Below are 21,897 nucleotides of genomic sequence, written 5' to 3' on the forward strand. Positions count from 1 at the left end.
CCATTCCATTTTTTGCTTACACTATCAATTCAAAATTCTCTTACCAGAGACTACAACCAGTTCACCGACGTACTCAAGGAAAAAAGGATCGTTCCCATATTGCTATTTTCACGGTCGGCTGCTTCCTCAAACAGACGTGAAACGGTTATTTAAAAAGAATTAGAAAAGAACGTAGAAACTTTAAACTGGCGCTCTCATCGCTACGGAACGTCGCGGAGCGGATTTCATCACGCTCTAGTATGCAGCAGGCGTGCATTTGCGCAATCGAACGCGGCTGGTGCAGGTGCAACTGGCAGCCGTGCCGCGCAGTCTGCCAGCCACGACTTTCAGCAGGGTCTCGCGTGTACCGAACCAGTTTCCAGCTTTTACGCGGCAACGACAACGATCACCGTGACTGTCATCGTCGTCGTCCACCTCCTCGTCATCCCTGTCGCTCGAAACGCGGCTCCACGTCCGCAATTATTGCTCCTGCACCTTGGCGAGGATGTAACATAGAAAACTAGAAACGTATTGGTACAAAGTGGAGCGAGAGGGGGCAAATGAGAAAGGCGGTAACTGCATAGAATGCCTTTTATAACGAACCACTCTGCTCGGTAATTAACTGTTCGCCAATTAATGAGTCCACGAAGTCTTCGTCTTGTTTCCGTGGTTATACACAGAGAGGGAAGAGGTGTGTGTGTGTGTGTGTGTGTGCGTGCGTGTGTGTGTGTGCGTGTGTGTACGCGCGTGCGTGCGTGTATGTGTGCGTGTGTGCGTGTGCGTGCGTGCGTGCGTGCGTGCGTGTGTGTGTGTGCGCGCGCGCGTGTGTGTGTGCGCGCGCGCGTGTGTGTGTGCGCGCGCGCGCGTGTGTGTGCGCGCGCGCGCGTGTGTGTGTGTGTGGAATGAATATGGTGGTCTCATTTTGCAGAAAAGGTTTCTTCAAATGAATAAACGATTGTGAATATTTGTGGTTAATAAAGATGTAGTTTAGAGAGGTTTATTTTAGAGTTAAATGTTTAGTCTATCTACTAGATTATTTATTAAGTATATTAGAAACTTTTATAGTTATGGAATTTGAAGTTAGTCGAGACACTTAATACTTATATATGCAAACACAATATAATTCATTTTTAGTAGAAATTACATGACACGTAAAAAAATTGATACGCCCAAAAGATCGACACTTTTAACGACGAGTTAACAGGTTAAATGGTCCTATGTGTTCGCTAAATCGCACACTTTGTATAAATTAAAGATTCTATTTGATATTTATATTATGCTATCTTTTGTATGACATATTTAATAGTGAGACATTTAACAGTTCTACATTTTCTTGTGAAATTTGGAAAGAGAAATTTATTATAGCTTAACACAAGTTAAGATACGATAGATGATTAAGATAAGAGAGACGTTAAATAGTAAAGTTTCGAGATTATTCCTAGATTTTGTACTGGATATGGTTAAATCGATTTGAAGAAAAATATGTAGTCGCGGTTAAAACTGGTTCTCTTAATTGAATATAGGATGCCAACGGGCGTTACTTTATGGATATTGGAAAGTGAAATTGAAATTTTCTTCTAACTTAACAGTTAGTTAAATTAATTTTACGGCCGTATTATCGCTTTGTATGTATTGGAGAAGTATCGAATACCTAGCTAGCTTCATTACCTTCCATTAATGTCACCATTTACAAATCTTAACCTTTATATTAATTTAATTATGTAGATTTTCAATTATTAATCCAAACATATCTACACAATATGTAAATCTTCCTACTTTCACTTGCGATTCATCTTGTAGCCAAACGATCTTAATTAACTCTTCTATCTATGAATTTCATCTTCAACCTATTTATATACAAACGTAACGTACGGACAAGTATTTTACATGACGTACACTATCAAATTGGAAACAGTTGGGAACAGTTGAATAAAAACCTTATAAAATTAATTTAGAAATGACTTGCAGTATGACACTGCGATATGTATACGTTGTTTAACAAAAGAAAAGATAGAAAAACACGCACGATAAGCAAAATTAAACAAAATAAAAAATTGTTTAAAAACATTGTTAGAAGAAGTTAGTAAAAGTTCTGTGATCACAATTTCATTATAGTAAATTTCGAGTCAATAATAAAATTAATAGGAGATTCGGTGGAGATGGTTTGGAACAAGCGGGAAGTAATTACAACAAGTGTTATATAGTAGAAACAAGCGAAAACGTCAGTGCTCGACTGAACCTCGCCTTTCCGCACCTGTCGCGCAAGAAAAGGTCAACGGCGTCGCGTTCAGAAAACACCAAGAGCCCAGCATTGCTCTCTGAAATCCATCGAATTCCATCTGGCTGTGAAACGAGGTAAAGGAAAGCGCGGGGTTAAAGGTTCCCCAAGTGTGTGCGCGTCTCGGAGTCGACGATCTACTTCTGCGTTTCCAGGAGTCGAGCCCGGGCGAACCGTCAAATTACTTTCGAGGAACGAAACCCCGTAAAGTGGGACGCTATACGACGTCCACGACTTCGATAACACAACCGTAAATCGAGCCTCAATCGTTTCCTGTTCGATCGGTAATTACCGCCAACCATCGATTCGCCCGACACGCGACGAATCGCCATTCTCTGGTTTCGATCAAAACGGACGATCTCGCTGGCCAACGTTTACAGGGATGAAACTCGAAGAAACGAAAGGCGCACTTTCTGACAGCGAAAGTCTCTGATTCGACTCCAGTATACTCGAACAAACGCGTACACATGGCCTGGCATGCCTCGGAAAGTAGACGATTGTCTGATAAAATTTGAAAGGGGGTTTCTTTTCGTAATTTGTGAAAAAGGAGCAGGTTTCGCATGGAAAAATGGGCTGACTCGATATTGGTCAGACAAACAGACAGATTGGGACAAACTCGGAGTGATTGCAAGAAATTATAATTGCATCGGATATTGGTATTATTCATGGATTTAGAATTTGTTTAGTTATTCAGATTCTTAGAATGAATTTTAGACTTGAATTTGGACAATAAATCTGCGATCTACTTTTATTTATACAGCATTTCTCCTGTGTTTTATAAATTTACATGACTAAGCATGAAATTGTGTTCTTATTATACTGTCCAAAATTAAATATTGTATGTACAAAGTTGTCATGTTTTGTGCTTATCTAACTGATCTTAATGTCTTCCATAATACAATGAGGAAAAGGTATAGTTCCATCTAAAAAATTCAAGATGATCCTACCTTCACTATGAAAGGAGAAAGTATATTTGAAATGTTCTTTATCGCTACTTTTCTCTGAACACAGATAAATCTTCAGGAATAATTTTGTTTTTCCTATCTAGACTGTCACCAGTGATTGAAAAATGGACACCCTTCACTTCCATCCAAATCCTGATTGACAAATATTTCAAGACCGAGCCCTCTTCCGCAACATCATGACACAAATATTAATTTCCAGATCCTTTCTCTTTTTTCATCGACGATGATCGAAACGATTCCCAGAAGGAATCGAGGCGAAATAACTGGACATCGCCTCTAACTTTCTCTCCGGGTCGAATCCTGGCGATCGGTTGCGCGCCTATTAATTTTGACAATCGAAAAGTCGGAGTCTCGACCTTGCACTCATGGTCAAGGAAAGCCCTACTAGGTGAAAGCAAGCAGATGAGGCGTGGACACGTGGAAACGATCATCCACCGGAACCGTACGCCTTGCGAAAGCAAAAGTTGAAGCCCGTGCTATCGACGTCGTTCTCGTGAAACGTCTCGCGAAACGAGCGTTCCTTACGAAATGGCTGATTAGACGATAGACTCGTGGCGTGTAACGTTGTCCGCGTTTCAATGAAACGACGCGACGCGACGCGACGCACATGTTGTGAACAGTCTGAGGAAGCTACCTGTGGCGTCATGGTCGAAAGTAAAACGTCGTGTACTTAGCTAGGCACGTGTCTTTCGATGAGCGAAGATAAGAATATCGTATGAGAGATTTTAGTAAACTTTGTTTATTACAGTGATGAATCTCGCAGGTTTAGAAGAAATTTGTGAATGTATTTAAAAAATTAGAGTTTTGATTTATTATGCTTATTTTATTTTATTTGTGATCTAGCATAATTCGAGTTGTTTATGCTTGTATTTGGAAAGCTGACAAATTTTACGTAAAATTTCTAAAAAGGATACTTCAAAATTTGAAGGCAGTATCGTGAAGTTACTACATTTTTATATAAATTTCAAAATTAGAAAATTAAATATTTAAATAATAGCAAGCATAAGGAGGCATGGTTCCAGAATTTCATGTTATGCGAAACATGATAAATAATCAATCACATGATAATATGGAACAATAGCTGATGTAAATGGAGCAAATGAATAATAGCATAAAACGTGATTAAAAGCTTCTATCCCATCGTGGAACATAATTTATCGCGAAATTTTGCTTTCAAGTAATTTTTAAAGTCGCGTTTAATTAATGTTTCGTGATAAATATAACGTCAAGGTTGATTTTTGTCGATCCTGTAGCTAATAGCTGTTTGCGGATACCTTGAACATGTTCGTTCGTCCGTGAAAAGTTTGCTTTTCAATGAAAATTACGATCGACCGAATTTGCAGAGTAATCATGGCGAATGATAGTGGTGAATTCTCAGGGTCTAAAGTGGATCGATAGGCTACGTTCGAAAATCGGGTCAATGCAACGATAAAACGTGAATAGAATACTCGCCATAATATCCAATTCCAATTTGAAACAAATATTTTGCGAAATAATATTGAAGCACTAAAAGCCAGCAACCAGTACGTAACTACTACTTACTTTATACTTAAATATAGCTAGTATAAACTGCATAAGATAACCTATCGGGCATAATAACATGAAATCTTCTTCTTAGAGTTTAATTTAGTTTCTAAGTATTAGTACATTTAGGTCATATAACTTATTTTTAAGGAATCTTATAACTTTTAATATACCTAACTAGTTATCAAGAATATCACTCGTCAATGTCTTTTTGTTAGCAATTTCTTCTTCACTCGTATACGATACAGCACAGGTTACCTTATCTTACGATCTTATATGTCACAAGAAGAAAGTCGAAATATACATAATTTATATCTGAAAATCTTAGAATTAAGAACTTTATTATAGATATAATCTGCCTTGAATGCATCTTAACCGTAATCTATGTCAGTGTTGTCGTCTTGTAAGAGTTATTGTTATAGGAAAAAAGCCTTTAGAATGAGAGCGAGAGATCCAATGTGAGTTCTCTCATTCCCCGTCTCATTGTACGAACGACGAAAATGATTTATGATAATACAAAAAGCTTACTTTATGCGCGAACAATATTTGAACATGTCTGATCCATACTATTATATAAATTAATATAATTTAATGTTGTAAAGTAATATAATTTAAGCTCTTTCGTACAATAATTTAGTAATGAATCAAGTTCTAAATTTACATCGAATAACCCAAAAAACTGACACATAATTCGAAAATACACTTATGTAAGACTCCATTTATTTTATTATCACGCTTATTACTCTTATGCAAGTCAAATTAATATTACTGGTTACTTGGTAAATTTCGTCAATTACATTAATTCAATTGTGCAAGAGGATCACAAGGCGACCATACTTATAAATAGTTACACATCTGATCTTCGACGTATGACTCAAAAATCATAACGGTTATGATTGATCCTCTTATACATACGTGTCACGTGTTGCAATTGTCAGCAAAAAATGGCAACGATATCGAATGATTTCGTATGCCACGACGGTTAATACCATAAATGTGCGAACGTGCTTTCTCTCCATCTAGGGAGGCATGTTCGAAAAATATTCCCTGGTACAGGCGCTTTTTTTCTCTCTCTTTCCCTCTCTTTCGCGCTTTGTGGTTGCACGGTGTCTGTACTTGTCGGTCGCTTTATACGAGACCTCGCGACATTTTCTATTTATTAAATACAGAGCGCGCATAACGCAGTGTCCACTCGCTTCCGGTGAGAGCACCGACACTTGTTGCAGCTGCACGCGTGTCTACGCACGTGTGAGCTCGCGCTAATAGCGAGTAAAATGCGCGCCCGTGCACCGTTTATGGGCATGAAAGTCCTCGATCTCCGTGAACGCGACGATCTATGGATCCTTCGGGCGCGTACGCCGACAACCGTTGAAGAGAGCTCTATTATTTATCTAACTGATTTTTCGTAACAATAGAATCGTGGTTGTTTTATTATTTTGGCAAATTGTTTGTTTCAGCATTAAATAGTTGGAAATACTGCGTATCATTCGGCTGAAAAATTTTCTAATGCAGGAAGCATGAAATATTCAAATTAATTTGGAACCTAGCTCTACGTTTCAATTCCTTTTTACTATACTAAGCTTAAAAAAAATCTCAAAAAGTTCTATGCTAGTTATCAACGTTCTTAGTATATTATATAACCGTTCACTAAATTAAAAATTTGAAATGTTGTTTAATAAAGATAGAAAATCAGAAGAGAAGGTGAAATTTCATTCCAAAATATATGATGATCTAATATTGTTTTACTGTACGAATTGCAAATGTTAGCAGACAAAAAATTGCCTGGAGGAGTCGGAAGAAAAATCGCACGATATAAAAACAATTTATGAGATGAAATCTCGGATAGACGGTTTCCATTGATCTATCGATTCGCACCGTCATGTTACGGAGATAGAGATTACGCGTATCGATACGTACATAAGGTATTCTCGCGTATGTTTGAATGAAAATAAAAAAGACAGAGGAAGAAAAAAAAAAGAACAGCAATCACGATTATTCGCAATGAATTCAATCGGACTCTGCGCTCCTTTCTTTTGTACGATTGTTACGAGGGGCGCGTGAATGGATCCGAGTAATTTCTCTCTTGAGATCGCACGAATTGATCCTCGTGATCTTAATCGACCGGCCCCAGCGTATAATTGATTTAAGCTCACAACGAAACGCTTTTAACTCTGATTTGCGAGGCGAATGCTCGTAGTGCGTCGTCTCATTGTATAATTTTGGAACACTTCCTGCTTGAACGATGGAGGCTGAACAATAAAATTTCTTTAAGATTGATCTTTACGAGTTCCGTGACACCACGCGGACGATTCCCGCCCTCGACTCGCGTCAGTTTTGAATTTAACGAGGCATGTACATTTCGCGCCATATAGTTCGATTAAACGACGGGAATAAAAAGGTGTTCCACGCGAGAAGTTAAAAACGTCAAACACTGCTGGCATTGGTCTCTCGATTCAATTTCCTCGATTATTCTTCCATTTCACTCTTCGCGATAATTGTACATATCACACGTGCGACTGCTTTTTATGAAAGTTTATGAACACGCTAGATTGGAGATAATCGTGGTGTTAAACGAAATTGTTTTAGCAATGGTGATAAAATTGGTGAGAATTATTTGGGGAAAACGCAAAAAATGATTACGAAATCGAGCGATTTGAATCCTCCCGTTGGGCATTAACTTTTATTTAGCAATGAATGTTATTTTTGATAACACTATCAGTTACTGATAAGTACCTTGGTTTTTTCTCAATCTTAATGTCTTTTCGCTATCCTAACGAACCGGAAATCAATTACGAAAAATAAGATTTTACGAAACGATCCTAATGGAAAATTCGAATGCCACTCTCGTACGACCACCATAAGGACGTCGTTCCACCATGCCTGGCAGCACTTTCCACGATAATTAACTCTGGTCTTATCCTGGTCACGTGACGATCGTTAGTTGTTATTCCATTCGTATGTTCGTCCTCAGCAAATCGTAAGAATAGCACGAGACGGTCAAGAGCCTCGCATAACAATGACCATACACGATGGAAACGTGTCATAACTCGTTGAATTCCGATAGCTCGAGCCTGCAATTAGTCGACGGAGAAAGAGATTCGAGATAACGAAGTGTATTTCGATGTCGTCGCCACTTGGCGAAACACGGACGATGGAATGACGAAATGACATTTCGTGACCCTGGAATTTTACTCGAAGCAAATTGGAAAATGTCGAAGATAGAATTAGTCGACGCCGTTACTGCACTATCTTGAAGATTTATTCTATTTTGTGTAGGATTTAATCGACGTGAATGGAAAGTTGGTTCAAATACGATCGACGGTAAATGTATTAATTAAGGCTTAGAGTGTTGTTCGTATGGCTGGATACCGCTAGAAAATTAAATTTGTTTTTGTTAATGATTTTCAAGGGGACAGAATAAATCCTAAATCTTATTGAGCTCTACTAAAACGTTTCCTAACCTTCTAAGAATGAAAGCACGAAAATGATTTCTAAATTTCACTCAAGCGTACTATAATTTTCCACTTTATTTTAAAATAATTTTCTAATAAAATTAGTAGATACATAGAGTGCCTCGAAATTTTCGTAATTCGTAATTTCATGAGAAAGTTCATCGAATTTTAAATCACGTTTCGGAAATGATTCTTTCTTCGGTTCCTTTATATTTCATTTCACAGAATATGAATTTTAATATATATGAGGTGTATCATGAGGATCGCATGTCTACAAGATTCAACAGAAGATACAGCGTGGAAACTAAGGTACCTGAGTTCCTGTGGAGATCCTACGATTCATCATCAAAAAGATAACAAAACAAAAATTCTATTGTGATGTGAACGTATCCTACTCACAAAATTCTACCTACTAAAAATTCAACAACCAGTTACTTCGAGAATGATTCGAGAAGTAACTCTTGCTTAAACGAATTTACTCTAGGTAATCTCAGATCAACGTCAAATATTGGACATTCCTGTGGCTCTTGTGGCTCTTGACATATCAAGAGATTACTCAGGTGACGTGCAATGTACGCCTTAGATGACGAATCCTTTCGGAAGCCGAGCGACAAAGCGACTTTCCCAAAAATTTGAGGAACGAATCAGCGTTCAAACAGATAATCTGGTCGCACTACGGAAGTTGAAGAAGGGACGTGATCCTTGAAAGGACCGCACCCGAGAAACCGTGGGATTCTAAGAAGCATTTAGGTGGAGGAACCCTTGTCGCGGCAAGCCCCGACTCCATCCTGATATTCCTGATCTAGACTGGTATTTCCGTCTATGGAGATCCTCTCCTTTCGGATAGCTAAAAGCTCAAAAGGGTCTACTTGAAAACGAGCAATGAGTTTCTTTCAAAAAATATTCAGAAACCAGGAACGACACGATAGAAAGAATACAATGCAAATGATATATCAGAAAATACAATCAAACTGACTTTTGCTTGTAACTTTCCTTTTAATTTATTCGAGACCCTTAAAGAGAGTTGTGTGTTTTATTTATTTTATATCACAACGTTTTGAGAAAGATTTAATTCCTTCAGTTAAGGGATATACAAAAAATATTGTCCTTTTAAGATTATAAATTATTAGAGACTACTTACGCTTTTGCTGTGACTAGTGCTGTGCGTGTGATGCGTGTCGATTTTCATATTGGCACACCGATTAAGTGCGTGCAATCGTCGAAATAGACTTTGTAGGGAATCAGCCTCGAGGAAGGGATGGTCCTTGGCTACGCCAGAAACGTCTATTGGGAACTGGTAATCTGGAACAAACAGGAAACAAGCGTTTCATTTATCTGCACCACTTAACCAGTCGGCATCAAGATTTTAAAAATTTACTTATTAAAAATGGAACTCTTCTTTTACCAACTGCAAAGTTACACATTTCCTTCTGTTATTTTCTCTTTTAGAAAGAGAAGAAAATACTTGAGTTTTAAATGAAAAAGAAAATGTTATAGTGTCAAAACATATCTTCAGAATATTATTAAAAAATGAAACTTATCCTGAACCCTAACAATAATGTATATTTTAATTAATTTGGAAATGGTAAAATATACAATATCAAAATTCTAAAAAGAAAAAAGAATATTGTATCGAAATCGAGCAAGAAATGTTTTCAAAACGCCATTAAAGAACTAAATGTTCTTCGAGCCCTTTAACAAAATAACACACTTCACCAAAACCCGTTTATCAACTAACAATCCTGTACCGATCATTCTTCGTGTACGAAGTCTAATTGAAATAATGGCTAGTAAAATCAATTAAAACAGGGCGCGTGCGTTCCTACCGTTCTTCGTTTCTAATTGAATTTAAACGAGCGCTACCGCGCCCGGAAAAATAGAGGAGCAGGGATGCCAAGGCACCGACAATGGCTGTGGCCAGGATTTTATGGGCCCATCGAGTTTACGAGGAGATTAATGCCTGCGGGCTAAGTGGACACTGACCAAGCCCATTCAAGATCTTCGTTTGTGCGAGTTCATGCATTTACGTGCTTGAAAGTCGATCGTCCTCTTCCCGTATCAACGACACCACCATGATACATGAATTTCGATTATTTGATTAATGAACTCCATGTAAATTCTATACCGCAGGGGACACGTCTGTCCAACTTCCTACTCGGTTTAGAACCTAATTTGCTTCTAATGACGAGATTGTATCGTTCGATGATGCTCGAGATAAATGAGCATAGTTATTGTTACAAAAACTTAAAATTGCAAAATGGGTGTGTTTTCTTATTAAGGTATAGAGCGTCTTAAAAAGGTGCTTTGAAAAAAATACATATTCGAATTACTACGATTATTAAGTATTACAAATATCGCTTTATCTATATTTCTTTATTTTCGAAAATCTTTTCAATATTACTACTAATATCTTTAATATTATTTACGTTGTTTTGCATATATGAAAGACTAATTTGTTTGCAAAGAGTTAATAACAGCCTTTGGTATAATTTTTATAATTCCCCTATATTCTACGAAAAAAAAGATGAATTTTTCTATTTCAAAACGATATTCAATTGCAGAGGAAATTTACAGTCCACAAAGAGGTATGTTTCCAAAAATGAAAAAACTAATTCTTCAAAGAAAACCTAGCGATCGCTATACAACTACGGGTTTTCAGTTAGCGCGTAAACGAAACAATCGCGATGTCTGATGTGGGTAAAGATTCGAGGAAACGTAAGATATATGGGTACCCGCAAAGGTGGAGAGGATCGCCATAAAGAATCGCAGACTGGGAGAAACGAAGGGAAAAAAGGACACAAAGGGGACTTTCGTGGAATTCTTTTTTCGCGGAGTTGACTCGCAAAACATCAATACGTTTCGCCAGACCGTTATTTTATCCCTTATCGGCTTTCACTTGAAAATTTCGTGCAGTTTCGCAGATGACATTATTCTTGGCCGTTTTCGTCGCGGTCATCCGTCTCTGTCTCCTTTTGTTCGCAAAACACCCCGTTGCAAAACACCATGAATACGTGATCGTGGATGCCCCGTTGAAACCTCGGATGGCCTCCATCGCGGCTTGCGCAATGTCGACCCAGATCTCTTGAACCAGATCTCAGATCTATGATCTCAGAACGAGGGACCACGGATTGATCGAGACGATCTATTAACGTCCGCGGTAACGTTCATTCGATCGTAACAAACCGTTTTTTCTTTCGTTTTTTTCTCTGTGCGTATTTTTCTACGAAATAAGAAGAATTACCTTTCGTCGAAGGAAATTTTTCTTGAGGCACGAACAGTTCGAAGTTACGAAACCGAAACTGTCGATACGGAGAAGAGACGTGCCGGTACGCTATGAGATTTCATACGAGTGAAAAATGACTGATCCAGGTAGTAGAAAGATTTAAATGAATTTGCTACTTCTGACTGGGAACACAGTGTGAAGGATTCTAAGAAATATGAAAAATGGACGGTATGTCGGATTCGGAATCTTGTTGGTAAATTAAACGCGAGAGATTTCGAGAAATAACAAGGAGAAATCTGAGAAACTTTTTCTTCTACCATCTACTGTTTATCATTTTCGTGTTGTATTTTGTACTTTCCAATTCTAACTATTTACTTTCTCATAAGTTCGGTATCTATTCAGTCAGATTACATTTGCATAAAAATAGAAAATGTTTAAAAGTATTATTATCGAATTATTTATATCGTTAATTTTAAGAGATCACGCGTATAAGGAAGGAAGGTTCGCAAGATACGTTGTTATTTAAACGAACACCTGGATCTGTAATTATGTTTGGGTCGGCAATCAAAACATTAACTTCATTATTTGAAATTTAATAGAGTCCACTCTATCGTGTTTTACTATTCTGTCCTGTTCGCTTCATTTTATTACAATTATGACGTTGCATGGCGTAACGGGACTTTCTCTATAAAAGTCCGATGCTTCTAATAATAACGGACGCGCTTCGTGTACAGCGATTCCCTTTCGTGATTTAACGTTCCCCGCGATAATCAGGAAATTAAACTACGCCACGTGACGTAAACGAATTTACATATGCCCTGAAACCACTTTCGATGAACTCATTAATATGAAAACCCTTCTCGAGTTTAGTATCCACTTTCTCTGTGATAAATGATTCAACAGTTGGAACACCCTCTCAAACAGGAAAATATGATACGAAAGTGTTTTAATAAAAGGTATTACATAGGAATATTTCGTGTTAGTTATTTTTCGAGATAAGTAACTATTTTGAACAGTATTAGATTTTGCAGAGAATTGTCACAGTTTTTTTATGGTTTTGTTGCACATTATAATGCGTTTTATTCCACGGTATAAGTGTTTTCTATGTCTAGTTGGTTACTACAGTTTTCTTGTTTCGTATTATCTATTTATTAAATTACGCAAAAAGATGATGATCTATAGATGAGATTTGATGGATGAAGCAAAACCTCTTATCCTAAATGTCCAAGTTTCTTTCGTGCGATAAATGCGATTCACGTAGTTTTACATGCAAAGCAGAACGGATCTTTACTACATTTAATATCTTCTACATTCAACTAACTCAAATAATGTACATCATCTCAAATCTAAATAAGTGAATCCATTCATAAATGACATTAGAGATAAAAAATGAGAATAAATAATCAGAAATTCAATCTACCTTCTCTAAATCTCGAATTCAGCACGCTTTAAAAAGAACGTCCATTGCTTAAATCTCGATGCTAAACAAAATTTCTAAAACACTCACATCGTTATAACCCTAAAAAACCAACTCTCAAGAGAGAAAGAGGAAAAAAAAAGACTTTCAGTAGCCACTTTCTAATGAATAAATCAATCGATCTGGCCGTTAATAATTTACAACGATTCAAGTTCCTAACGATTCGCGTACGAAAGAAAACGAGGCTGGCGCGGCTCGTGCAGTTTCGCGGCGATTTTATATTTAATGAACACGTCGGCTCATTATCTGTGTTTCACGTGTGTCTACTTTTTCATCTGGCAGAGGTCTACGCTCTCGTAGTACATCGATACACAGACGATATTCCATTAAACCGGGACAAACGAGGCGCATCGCGGCGTCGTGATTATAACAAAATCGCGTTGCCCGATAACTCTTGCTCCACGATCGATAGATTAACGTTAACGATTGGCCGATTACGCTCTCGCTTCCTGGATGTACTAATTGCCGAGCGTTCCGCGAGGAAATCTTCGTTGCCAGCTGCGCCGTCCATCTCTGCTTCGCCTAACGTATTAATTAGCATCCGTGGGGACTGGATTTCACTCACTCGCCATCGTTATTAGCGTAATCAATAAATATTAACGGGACGAAGAGGATAATTGGAGTTAACAATTTTAGATAATCACCACGAGTTTAAATAAACGTGTATCTCTGCCTCGTTTTCTCTCGATCGCGAAGACCATTGTCTTTTGGTTGAAAGGATTCTGCGAGGAAGAGAATATCAACGTAGATGAAATCAAGTTGATAAGGTGTATCGAAGTGCATTCTTGTTCTTGCTCGAAATTGGAGGGATCCGAACGAAGAGAATTTACGATTTAAGTTAGTGGTCTCGGTACTTTACATGGAATTTTAGTTGAATATTAATATTTTTCTTCGATAAGGCGCAGAACGTTCGTTCATAGATGCAAAATATGCGCTGACAGCGCAGGGCTATTTTATGGAACATCGATAGGTATAAAGAGTTTTGTTAGTTTCGCGAAGTTTATGTTTTGTGTATGAATTATATCGTAAATAGTTTCAAGTAGTGGTAATGTTCTTGAGATATTTCAACTCCATCGAACTCATGCGAATCCCCTGTGTATATAAAACGAAGTAAGTGCGTTTCGTAATGGCGATTATAGGGAATGAAGTAAGTATCCTATTGACCGTGAGTTTGATTTCACTGATTGGATCACAAATGCAAGTGAATGTAATGCTCGCATCAACGTGAACATTGCCGTAAAAATTCTTTTTTTTTTTTTCTTTCCAAGCGTAAAACATTCTCTCGAGTCGAATTAAAGGCATCTGAACATAAAACGGCGATTTGCCAAGTGTGACAAACGTATCGCGTGTCTGCAAAGCCGATACCTCGAAAGCACGCATCATCGTGATTTCCTGTTACTTTACGCAACGAAATGCTTCTCGTGATAATCATCGTACGAGCATCGATCACTTCGTAATGCGAATTTTTTTAGTTGATCGCGTCACTATATTATAAACGTGGTATTCCTGGAACGAGGCCCGCTTCTCTAAAAGGAAAAGAAATCGACTAGCATCGATTTCGTCGAGAATTCTATTCGCCCAACCATCACCAGATCCCTCAACTGGAATCAATGAATACGATATACGGAGTGACCATAAACGTGAATATGACGTCAATGCTGTCCACGCGTATTTTTCTCTTCGTTTGATCGTATCGTGAATCATTGATCGGTCGGTAAATCGACGCTATTGAAAGATCGTAACGTTAGTAACTTAATTAACTATCGATCCTCTTAGCGTACACGTGCGACCAAAGAAGTGGGTCAACGAGATTGCACCGTGGGGATGATCAATATAAATCTTCTGTAACTGAAGTTGGATTTATCACGGGAACTGCGCAGCCTCTATACCGTCATGTCATTCCGTGCGTGTCCCCCGATCTCTAGATCTCGTGATCTCTTGATCCTTGTACCCGACCATTTATCGGTGCGCAACCGGCCAAGTGATCTACGGAGAAGTCCATAGGATGCGCGGAAACGCGTCGTTTTCGAAAAGTTTCTGTTAATCTGTTTCTTTCTATTAAGCTAAACGTTTCTTATTAAACTTTTAGGCAAGAAATTACGATCTAAATCTTGTAAGACAATTAAATACTATAAATAATATAATAACACTAAATAATATAAGTTTTACAATTTAAAATTTTGTAAATATTATAGAGATACACAAATAAAATTCGACGTAGTGAATTTTTGTATAGAATCCGTACAATTTTTATTCGATCGCATTCATTCTTTTCGTATTAGTAACGTCGATTAGCTTTTTAGTGTTCGAAACAGGTTCGCGAGGAATTTGAAATAACTGTGACGTGCTTGGAAGAATAAGAAGTTGGCGTTTGTGCACGGTTTGATAGATTACAGTTTGCAAATATATTCGAGAGCACGTACGATTATGCTAAATATAATGGTAGAGTACTTCAGACTCTAGGAAGAATAAAAAGTAGTACAGCTAAAGATAGAAATGTGGTCGATAAAAACTGTCTGTTAGACACGCAATACTTGTTCTCTATTTCTGTATGCTAACCTTCTGCACGGAAAAGAAATTCTGTTACAGAGCGATGAAAGTTTAGCATTCCATATATTACATTCAGAGGTATTACACAGAGATATTACATAGCTTAAAACAAACAAAAAAGTAACTTCATACGCGTGTTAAATAATACCGAAAAAAAATTGTAAGTGGTATTGAACATGTGATCAAACAGAAAGTATCGAAATCGAAGCTCTTTAATAAACAGAATCTGATACATCCCCATCTTTGAAATCTTGTAACTTGATTCTTTCACAAACCACCATTTCGTGGTGTCTGTTTGCTCTGGCTTGTATGCAACATCCAAAATATTGTATCACATATATATTACATATTATGAATTCCATTGAAACCAAAACTGGTGTAAATACAATCTCATTTATCTATCGTTTCGTAACTTGATTCCTACGCAGGAAATTCATTCAGGGTAGCGTTTTAATGAATGAATTCTTAGATAAGATAAAACTAAAATAAAATACAGAAAAATTACAAAATTAATAAAGATGTTGGAACTTTTAGTTACAAATTAATGGTTAATTTGTTTGAAAAAGTTGAAAGTTATGTAAATTGTACCAATTAATACACCAAAATATGACAATATTTTTCTTGAGATTAGCACTTTTTCTACTTAAACTTCTTACATGTTTCGATACCCTACAACTTTTGATTAACATCAAGTTACAAGTTAAAGAGAGTTCGGCAACAGATCACTCGACTCAATATGACTTCTTTTTTCACGCGTAGCTTTTAACCGCACGAAGTACAAGTCCAGTTAGTTCACCAACAGCACTTTTCTACTCTGTTCTATCTCAAATGGAATTCCTCGTCCATCTACCGCATCTAACATTATCAAAGCCGCAGCTGCTTCACCAATATTTTGCTCGGAAAACGAAAAGCACAGGAACATCGATGTAACCATCCTAACCTATCGAATCTCTATGTATATCCGCCGTTTGTATCGGTATCGTATTTATATCACGGCTTGTGCCGGCCGACTGGAGTTCAACTGGGTCAATTAGCTACTATTCATAGTGCGCTCCGATCGTGAGAGGCCGGTTGAGTTACGATCCGACCGGTATACGTGCGCTAATATGCGGCCGAAGGAACGAACGTGGCGGCGGGTCGTCTCCCTCTTGAAACGCGTTTGTTTTGCCGCGTTGCACACATAGCACTGTGGAACCGGTGCAACAAGAACCGTGGCCGAAGAGAAAGAGAAGAGAGCCAGCACGTCAAAGAGAAGCGTGGATCGGATTTTCTCACGCGATCTCCCCAACACGATCCTCCCAAGAGCGCGTCGATCGGTTTCGCTCGCCGATTTGACCGAGCCGCAGGCTCGCCTCTCTCGTGGAATTATCATGTTTCGAACGGATATCGCGATGCCGTGAGCCGTGGCTTCCAGTTGCATCGAGCGAAATGGTTCCCCTGTTTCGACGCCTCCGGTTTGATGTTTCAGGCAAACGCCGGTAGCTACACGCTCTGTCGTTAACCTTAGAACCGTACGCCGTTTGAACCGTAACGCCAACTTGTACGCCAGCCCTGATTTACGAGCGGCTCACTTGTTTTTAGCCGACGATTGTGAGTGCTTGGAAATCGCGGATATTTTTGTGGAGGCACGTGTTATTTGAATCTTTCGTCATTTTGGTGAGGTGAAGGGGAATTTTTGGATTATTTGAAGGGTTATTTGGTTCAAGAGCCATATTCTTTAGTTCCATAAATTGAAATGTAGAGAAAAGGTTTGATGTTACGAACACCAAATTTACCTTTGAATTTGCTATTATTTATGTCATTATGTTACAATAAATGAGAAGCGAGTCATTTGTCTCTTGGAATTTGAGTATTAATCGTGTACTGGTCAATGATTCACTTCAACACTGAAAAATACAGCTGCTTCTTTATTGCAGTGGCAATCTATGAATTGTATTTTTGTGGTTTTCTTCATATACATTATCCAGAATTAGGAGTATTTCATCTCTAGAATTAGTTTTTTTTTTCAGAATATATTTCAGAATATTCTGACTTTTCCTCAATAATTTCCTTGAAATCACATGTATTTTCGTAACCTCAAAAGATATATCGAAGTTTTTATAATAATAAATACACCATGTTATGAAAAACAGCAAGGGACTGATTTATACCACTATGATTCTCAATCTCTACCCCTTAATAGAAAAACAACTTTTTAACAAACTATTATGACAGGAGGAATAATTCCAAAGTTAATAAACAGCAAAGATATTAGATCTTAGATCAAAACCCTCGTGTCAAATGTTGGATCGAACCACGCTCCTGAGCTCCGTAACTTATTACTTATAAACCCTGAAACGTTCATAATCAAACGAATCTTTATGCGGAAATCAATTTGTTGGTTGGAGTTTTCTTTAATTGCTACCCGAGTATTCTGAATTCCACTGGTCTCATATATCAAATCAAAAGTAGCGGGCACAGCAAGCGTAAAATATTCCGCCAATGAATATATCAAGAGAGAGAGGAAGAGACCTGTCTCGATAAGAAATAACGATAAGCAATCACGCCGAAGGCGGAGACGACCAGGCTTCTCTTCAGGAATCGTAACATTGCTAAAATCGCTGTCGCTGTTGCTGCTGCTCTCTGCTCCACTGTCGATCGACTAAAAATAGTTGGCAAGTTTCGTAACTTTTTACCACGGCATCTCATCGAGAGCCGTGCAAAACATTGCTGCGGTTAAGGGTACCAGCCTTTTATTTAGAAACTTGCACCATTCTTTCCTCTGCATTTGGCATCTGGGTTGTTGCAACATACTGCTCAGTGCGCATGCTGCGTGTGTCTTGTCCAGCTGCGCTACATGGCAAACGTGTTTCTCGGTAGCAGCGGGTCTGACCATTTATTTACATACTGATTGCTCTTGAAAATCGAGCGCCTGAAGAATCTTGAAGCATCAAGGAAAAAGGAGGGAAGATGAGTTCGAGGTACGCGTTCGATAATCCGATAAACGAACTTGTTACAGTCGAAGGTGTCACATGGCGGAAAGAAATTGTGGCTACTTCCTGATTATAAGCTTTTAAGTCACCGCCGAGCAATATCAAGTTGACATTATCTGGCAATAATTTCGTTTGATGTTTCCCATCAATATCCAATATCCAATAACATTCAGTGGAACTAGCTTAATATTGCCGCTCTATATCGAACTGACCTTCACACTTGTATTATTTATTATCTTATCATCATTATTATTATTCTAATCTTTCCAGTTTTAACATATTGCGTTGCAAACTAATTTTCCAACATAAATACATTATTGAAAAATATTAATAATTAATACCTTAGGAAATATGAAATTACAATAGAATCTTGACTAGCCAAATTAATCATGACACATGCTGTTCGAGTAACCGAATAACTCTGTTTCTGTATAAGAAACAATTTCCTAACAATTTCTTCCAATTCCTATTTTAATCGTTCTTGCAAGAGATCATCTCCAATTTTTCCGTTAATCGAACTTCTATTGCATATTCAAATTATAAACATCTTCAAAACAGATACAGAAACCGCTTAGGATAAAATATCGAATGCCACTCGAAATGCAGAGGAATCGAATCCACAAGCACAGTTCATTTGATTGAACGAGCCCAAGGACAGTGTATCGGTTCATCAACTGTATCCAAACACCGGTTGTACAGGCATCGCACACCTTTTAATCGAGGCGACGAAAAAAAGGGTAGCAAGCATCGTCGCCGATCAGAAACACCACGGAAACGATTACCACGGCTCGTTCGAAGTGGCATTTATAAATATTAATACCGGTCGTTCGCGGCATCTCGCGCCAACAGGGAGAGAGAGGGCTGCGCGCCGTTCTGCGGTTAGGGTAGAACCTGTTATTTAGTAACTTGCGCCATACCTTCTCTCCCGCTTTTGGCATCTGGGTCGCTGCAACGCACCGCGGTGTCGCCTGTCCAGCTGCATTGTACAGGACATGTTTATGGGTGCCTCGACCCAAGCAACGGTCAGCTCTACTGACTCACCGTGCAAAGCTAATGTCGCACGGGCCGTGTTTCTAACGACTCGTCAGCCAAACCACGTCAAACGTCCCCCTATCGACGATCAAGCAAAATTGAGCAGCTACCTCGTACCGCGTACTTATCCGACTCCGCATGGTGCTTGCGGGGTGTTTCATAACACGTGGCCATGTAGGGGCGTAATTTAGTAAATGAAAGAAGGTGAAAGTTCAAATAAATGTACAGTCACCTATAGATGCTTTCGTGTATCTTGTAAAAGGGTGTTTTTATCTGAACAAAACGTATATGATATTGTATTTGTTAATGTATAGAGTATTAATAAAACGGCTATCAAACATCTTGGCGAAATGCGCTAATTTTGCAGTGACATCTCCTAGTATTTTATCTTTAAGAAATCCTAATTTAAAAAATATATAATTTTTCATGGAGGAATTCAATCATTTCGAGCTACAATTTCATAAATAAAAGCGGCCAAAAATATGAAACAAGTCTTATATAAACATATGTTGTTCGTGAATATTAATACATACATTGTTTTCAAATTATTATCGTTCTTTTTTTCTACTAATTCTTATAGCAAACTAAAGGTAACCCTCAACTTTCAGGCTTATAATTACAATTTACAAACTCATTTAAATTTTCTTATTAGTGTATCTTAGAAACGAATCTAACATTTAAGAATTTCCACTCCATTGTAACAATTAACAACTAAATATTTTATGTCTACTTTTTTATAAAAAATCATCCCCTTCCCGTTTATCTTATAATTACAAATATCCTCTATATAGCAATATAAATGTGAAACGGGGGACATTTTTTCACGGCGCAAAGTTAACCTTGGAAGATTGCATCATGCCGCGAGGACGTTTGTTACCTGCCGGGCAGAATGAATGGGCGGTGAGAACAGGGTGCATGTGTTTAATGGGGCGTGAAACAGTTTGGGAAATCTTTCTCCGGTGGATTGACCGAACATTTTGATGGACCAGGCACGTCCCTGAGGGTTTTAGACATAATTAAAGAACCGCTGAGCAGCTAAAGATGATGAGTTTCATATGTAGGGAATTATAAATAGTTTGATAATGGGTGCTGGAACTAATCCCGATGACGGATGTCACGTTAGGACACGTGCTCGATTTTCGATGGTTTTCGCTGTCAGGATAGTGGTAGGACAGAGTGGATGTGCAGCGTTACCGCTTTGTTATCCACTAATTTGTTTAATATTCTTTTTCTTTTTTATAATGAGTATCCTGTGTAACTTTACATGTTTGCATTTTACAAATAAGTAGCAAAATATTACAGTAAAAATGAACGAAATATTTTGAATAATATTGAGATGTCAAGTGAATTTAGGCTTGAAGTTTCAAATGTTTAATTTGTAAGTTTCTAAATTCTCAAACTTTTAATGTCAAAATTAGTGTAAATTTCTATACTTTACTATGCATCGCATGAAGTAACGCGAAGAGCAGTAACAGGAACTTCGTGTGTCGCATGATCTCGAACTTCTGTTCATTAGTCAACGCGATAGACGCCGTCAATCCGTCAAATATAACGTTGCAATCGACTTCGTGCAGATTCATTGCGATTACCCGGGGCGCGCGACAAATTACCCGTATCGATGTCGGTCGTGAAGATCGACCCTTGACATTGAATTCGAACGCGTCGCGCGACCTTTAAACCGACCGCGCGGAGTCGTGCAAACGAGCACACTCGCCCGTCAACCGGACGCAACGTGAAAGTATCTGATAACTCCACATTATTACGAAACGAATGATAAATCTGTCTCACCCCCATGACACTAGGGAGCCCCGGATCGCTCGTAAACGACTCGGTCGATAAAGATTACATTACGTGTTGATGCTCAGCTCGCATAACTCGAAACGATGAAATTCATTCGTTTATTACGTATCCCGATGCCATCGTGTGCGAATTTCCGAGCTATGACTCAGAAATCGCGATTATGGCCTTGTTCTACTAAATTTCAGGTCACTTCGTGGATACTGTCACATTCTTCAGATTCTTATTTTCGGTTGTTTTGGTTAGTTGTGCTAATGACGTATGACGAAACCCTTTTGTTATCATTTCCAAATCAAAATGTAAAAATGAAAATTAAATGGTTTGATACTTTAACGAGGATCAAAACTCCATAGAAAGTAAATAGCTTGAGATCTCAGTGAGAGTCAAGGTTCCATAGAAATTGTTTATAATGAAACAAGCAATTAAAAACATTTATGTTCAACACACTTACACAAGTTCCTCGAAGAATCAGTGAGAAAAGAAATTATAGGTAATTAAAGCTTCCTGCCGCAATTTAATAGTTAGAAGAATTTATTGTATCGAAGTAACAGTGCAATGTTTAATGAAACGAAAATGACAGACAGATGACAGGAAAGTCCATAAAAGCTTTGCTTAACTGACTAGAAAACATGTAGTTCAATAGGTTAA

The 21,897-nt window shown here is 38.1% G+C and overlaps 1 protein-coding gene across 2 annotated transcripts in view; it reads right to left on the bottom strand.

Moving 5' to 3' along the window:
- LOC117209702 (rho GTPase-activating protein 7) overlaps positions 1-21,897 on the bottom strand; it is a 351,526-nt gene that overhangs the window by 24,549 nt on the left and 305,080 nt on the right. For both annotated transcript variants that reach the window (XM_033451991.1, XM_033451992.1), the window contains one exon: positions 9,340-9,500. In XM_033451991.1, the coding sequence (XP_033307882.1) occupies positions 9,340-9,500 (161 nt within the window). The remainder of the gene's footprint in view (positions 1-9,339; positions 9,501-21,897) is intronic.

This window comes from Bombus bifarius, unplaced genomic scaffold, assembly GCF_011952205.1.
Source record: "Bombus bifarius isolate JDL3187 unplaced genomic scaffold, Bbif_JDL3187 scf7180000008190, whole genome shotgun sequence".
In the NCBI taxonomy this organism is placed as follows: Eukaryota; Metazoa; Arthropoda; class Insecta; order Hymenoptera; family Apidae; genus Bombus; species Bombus bifarius.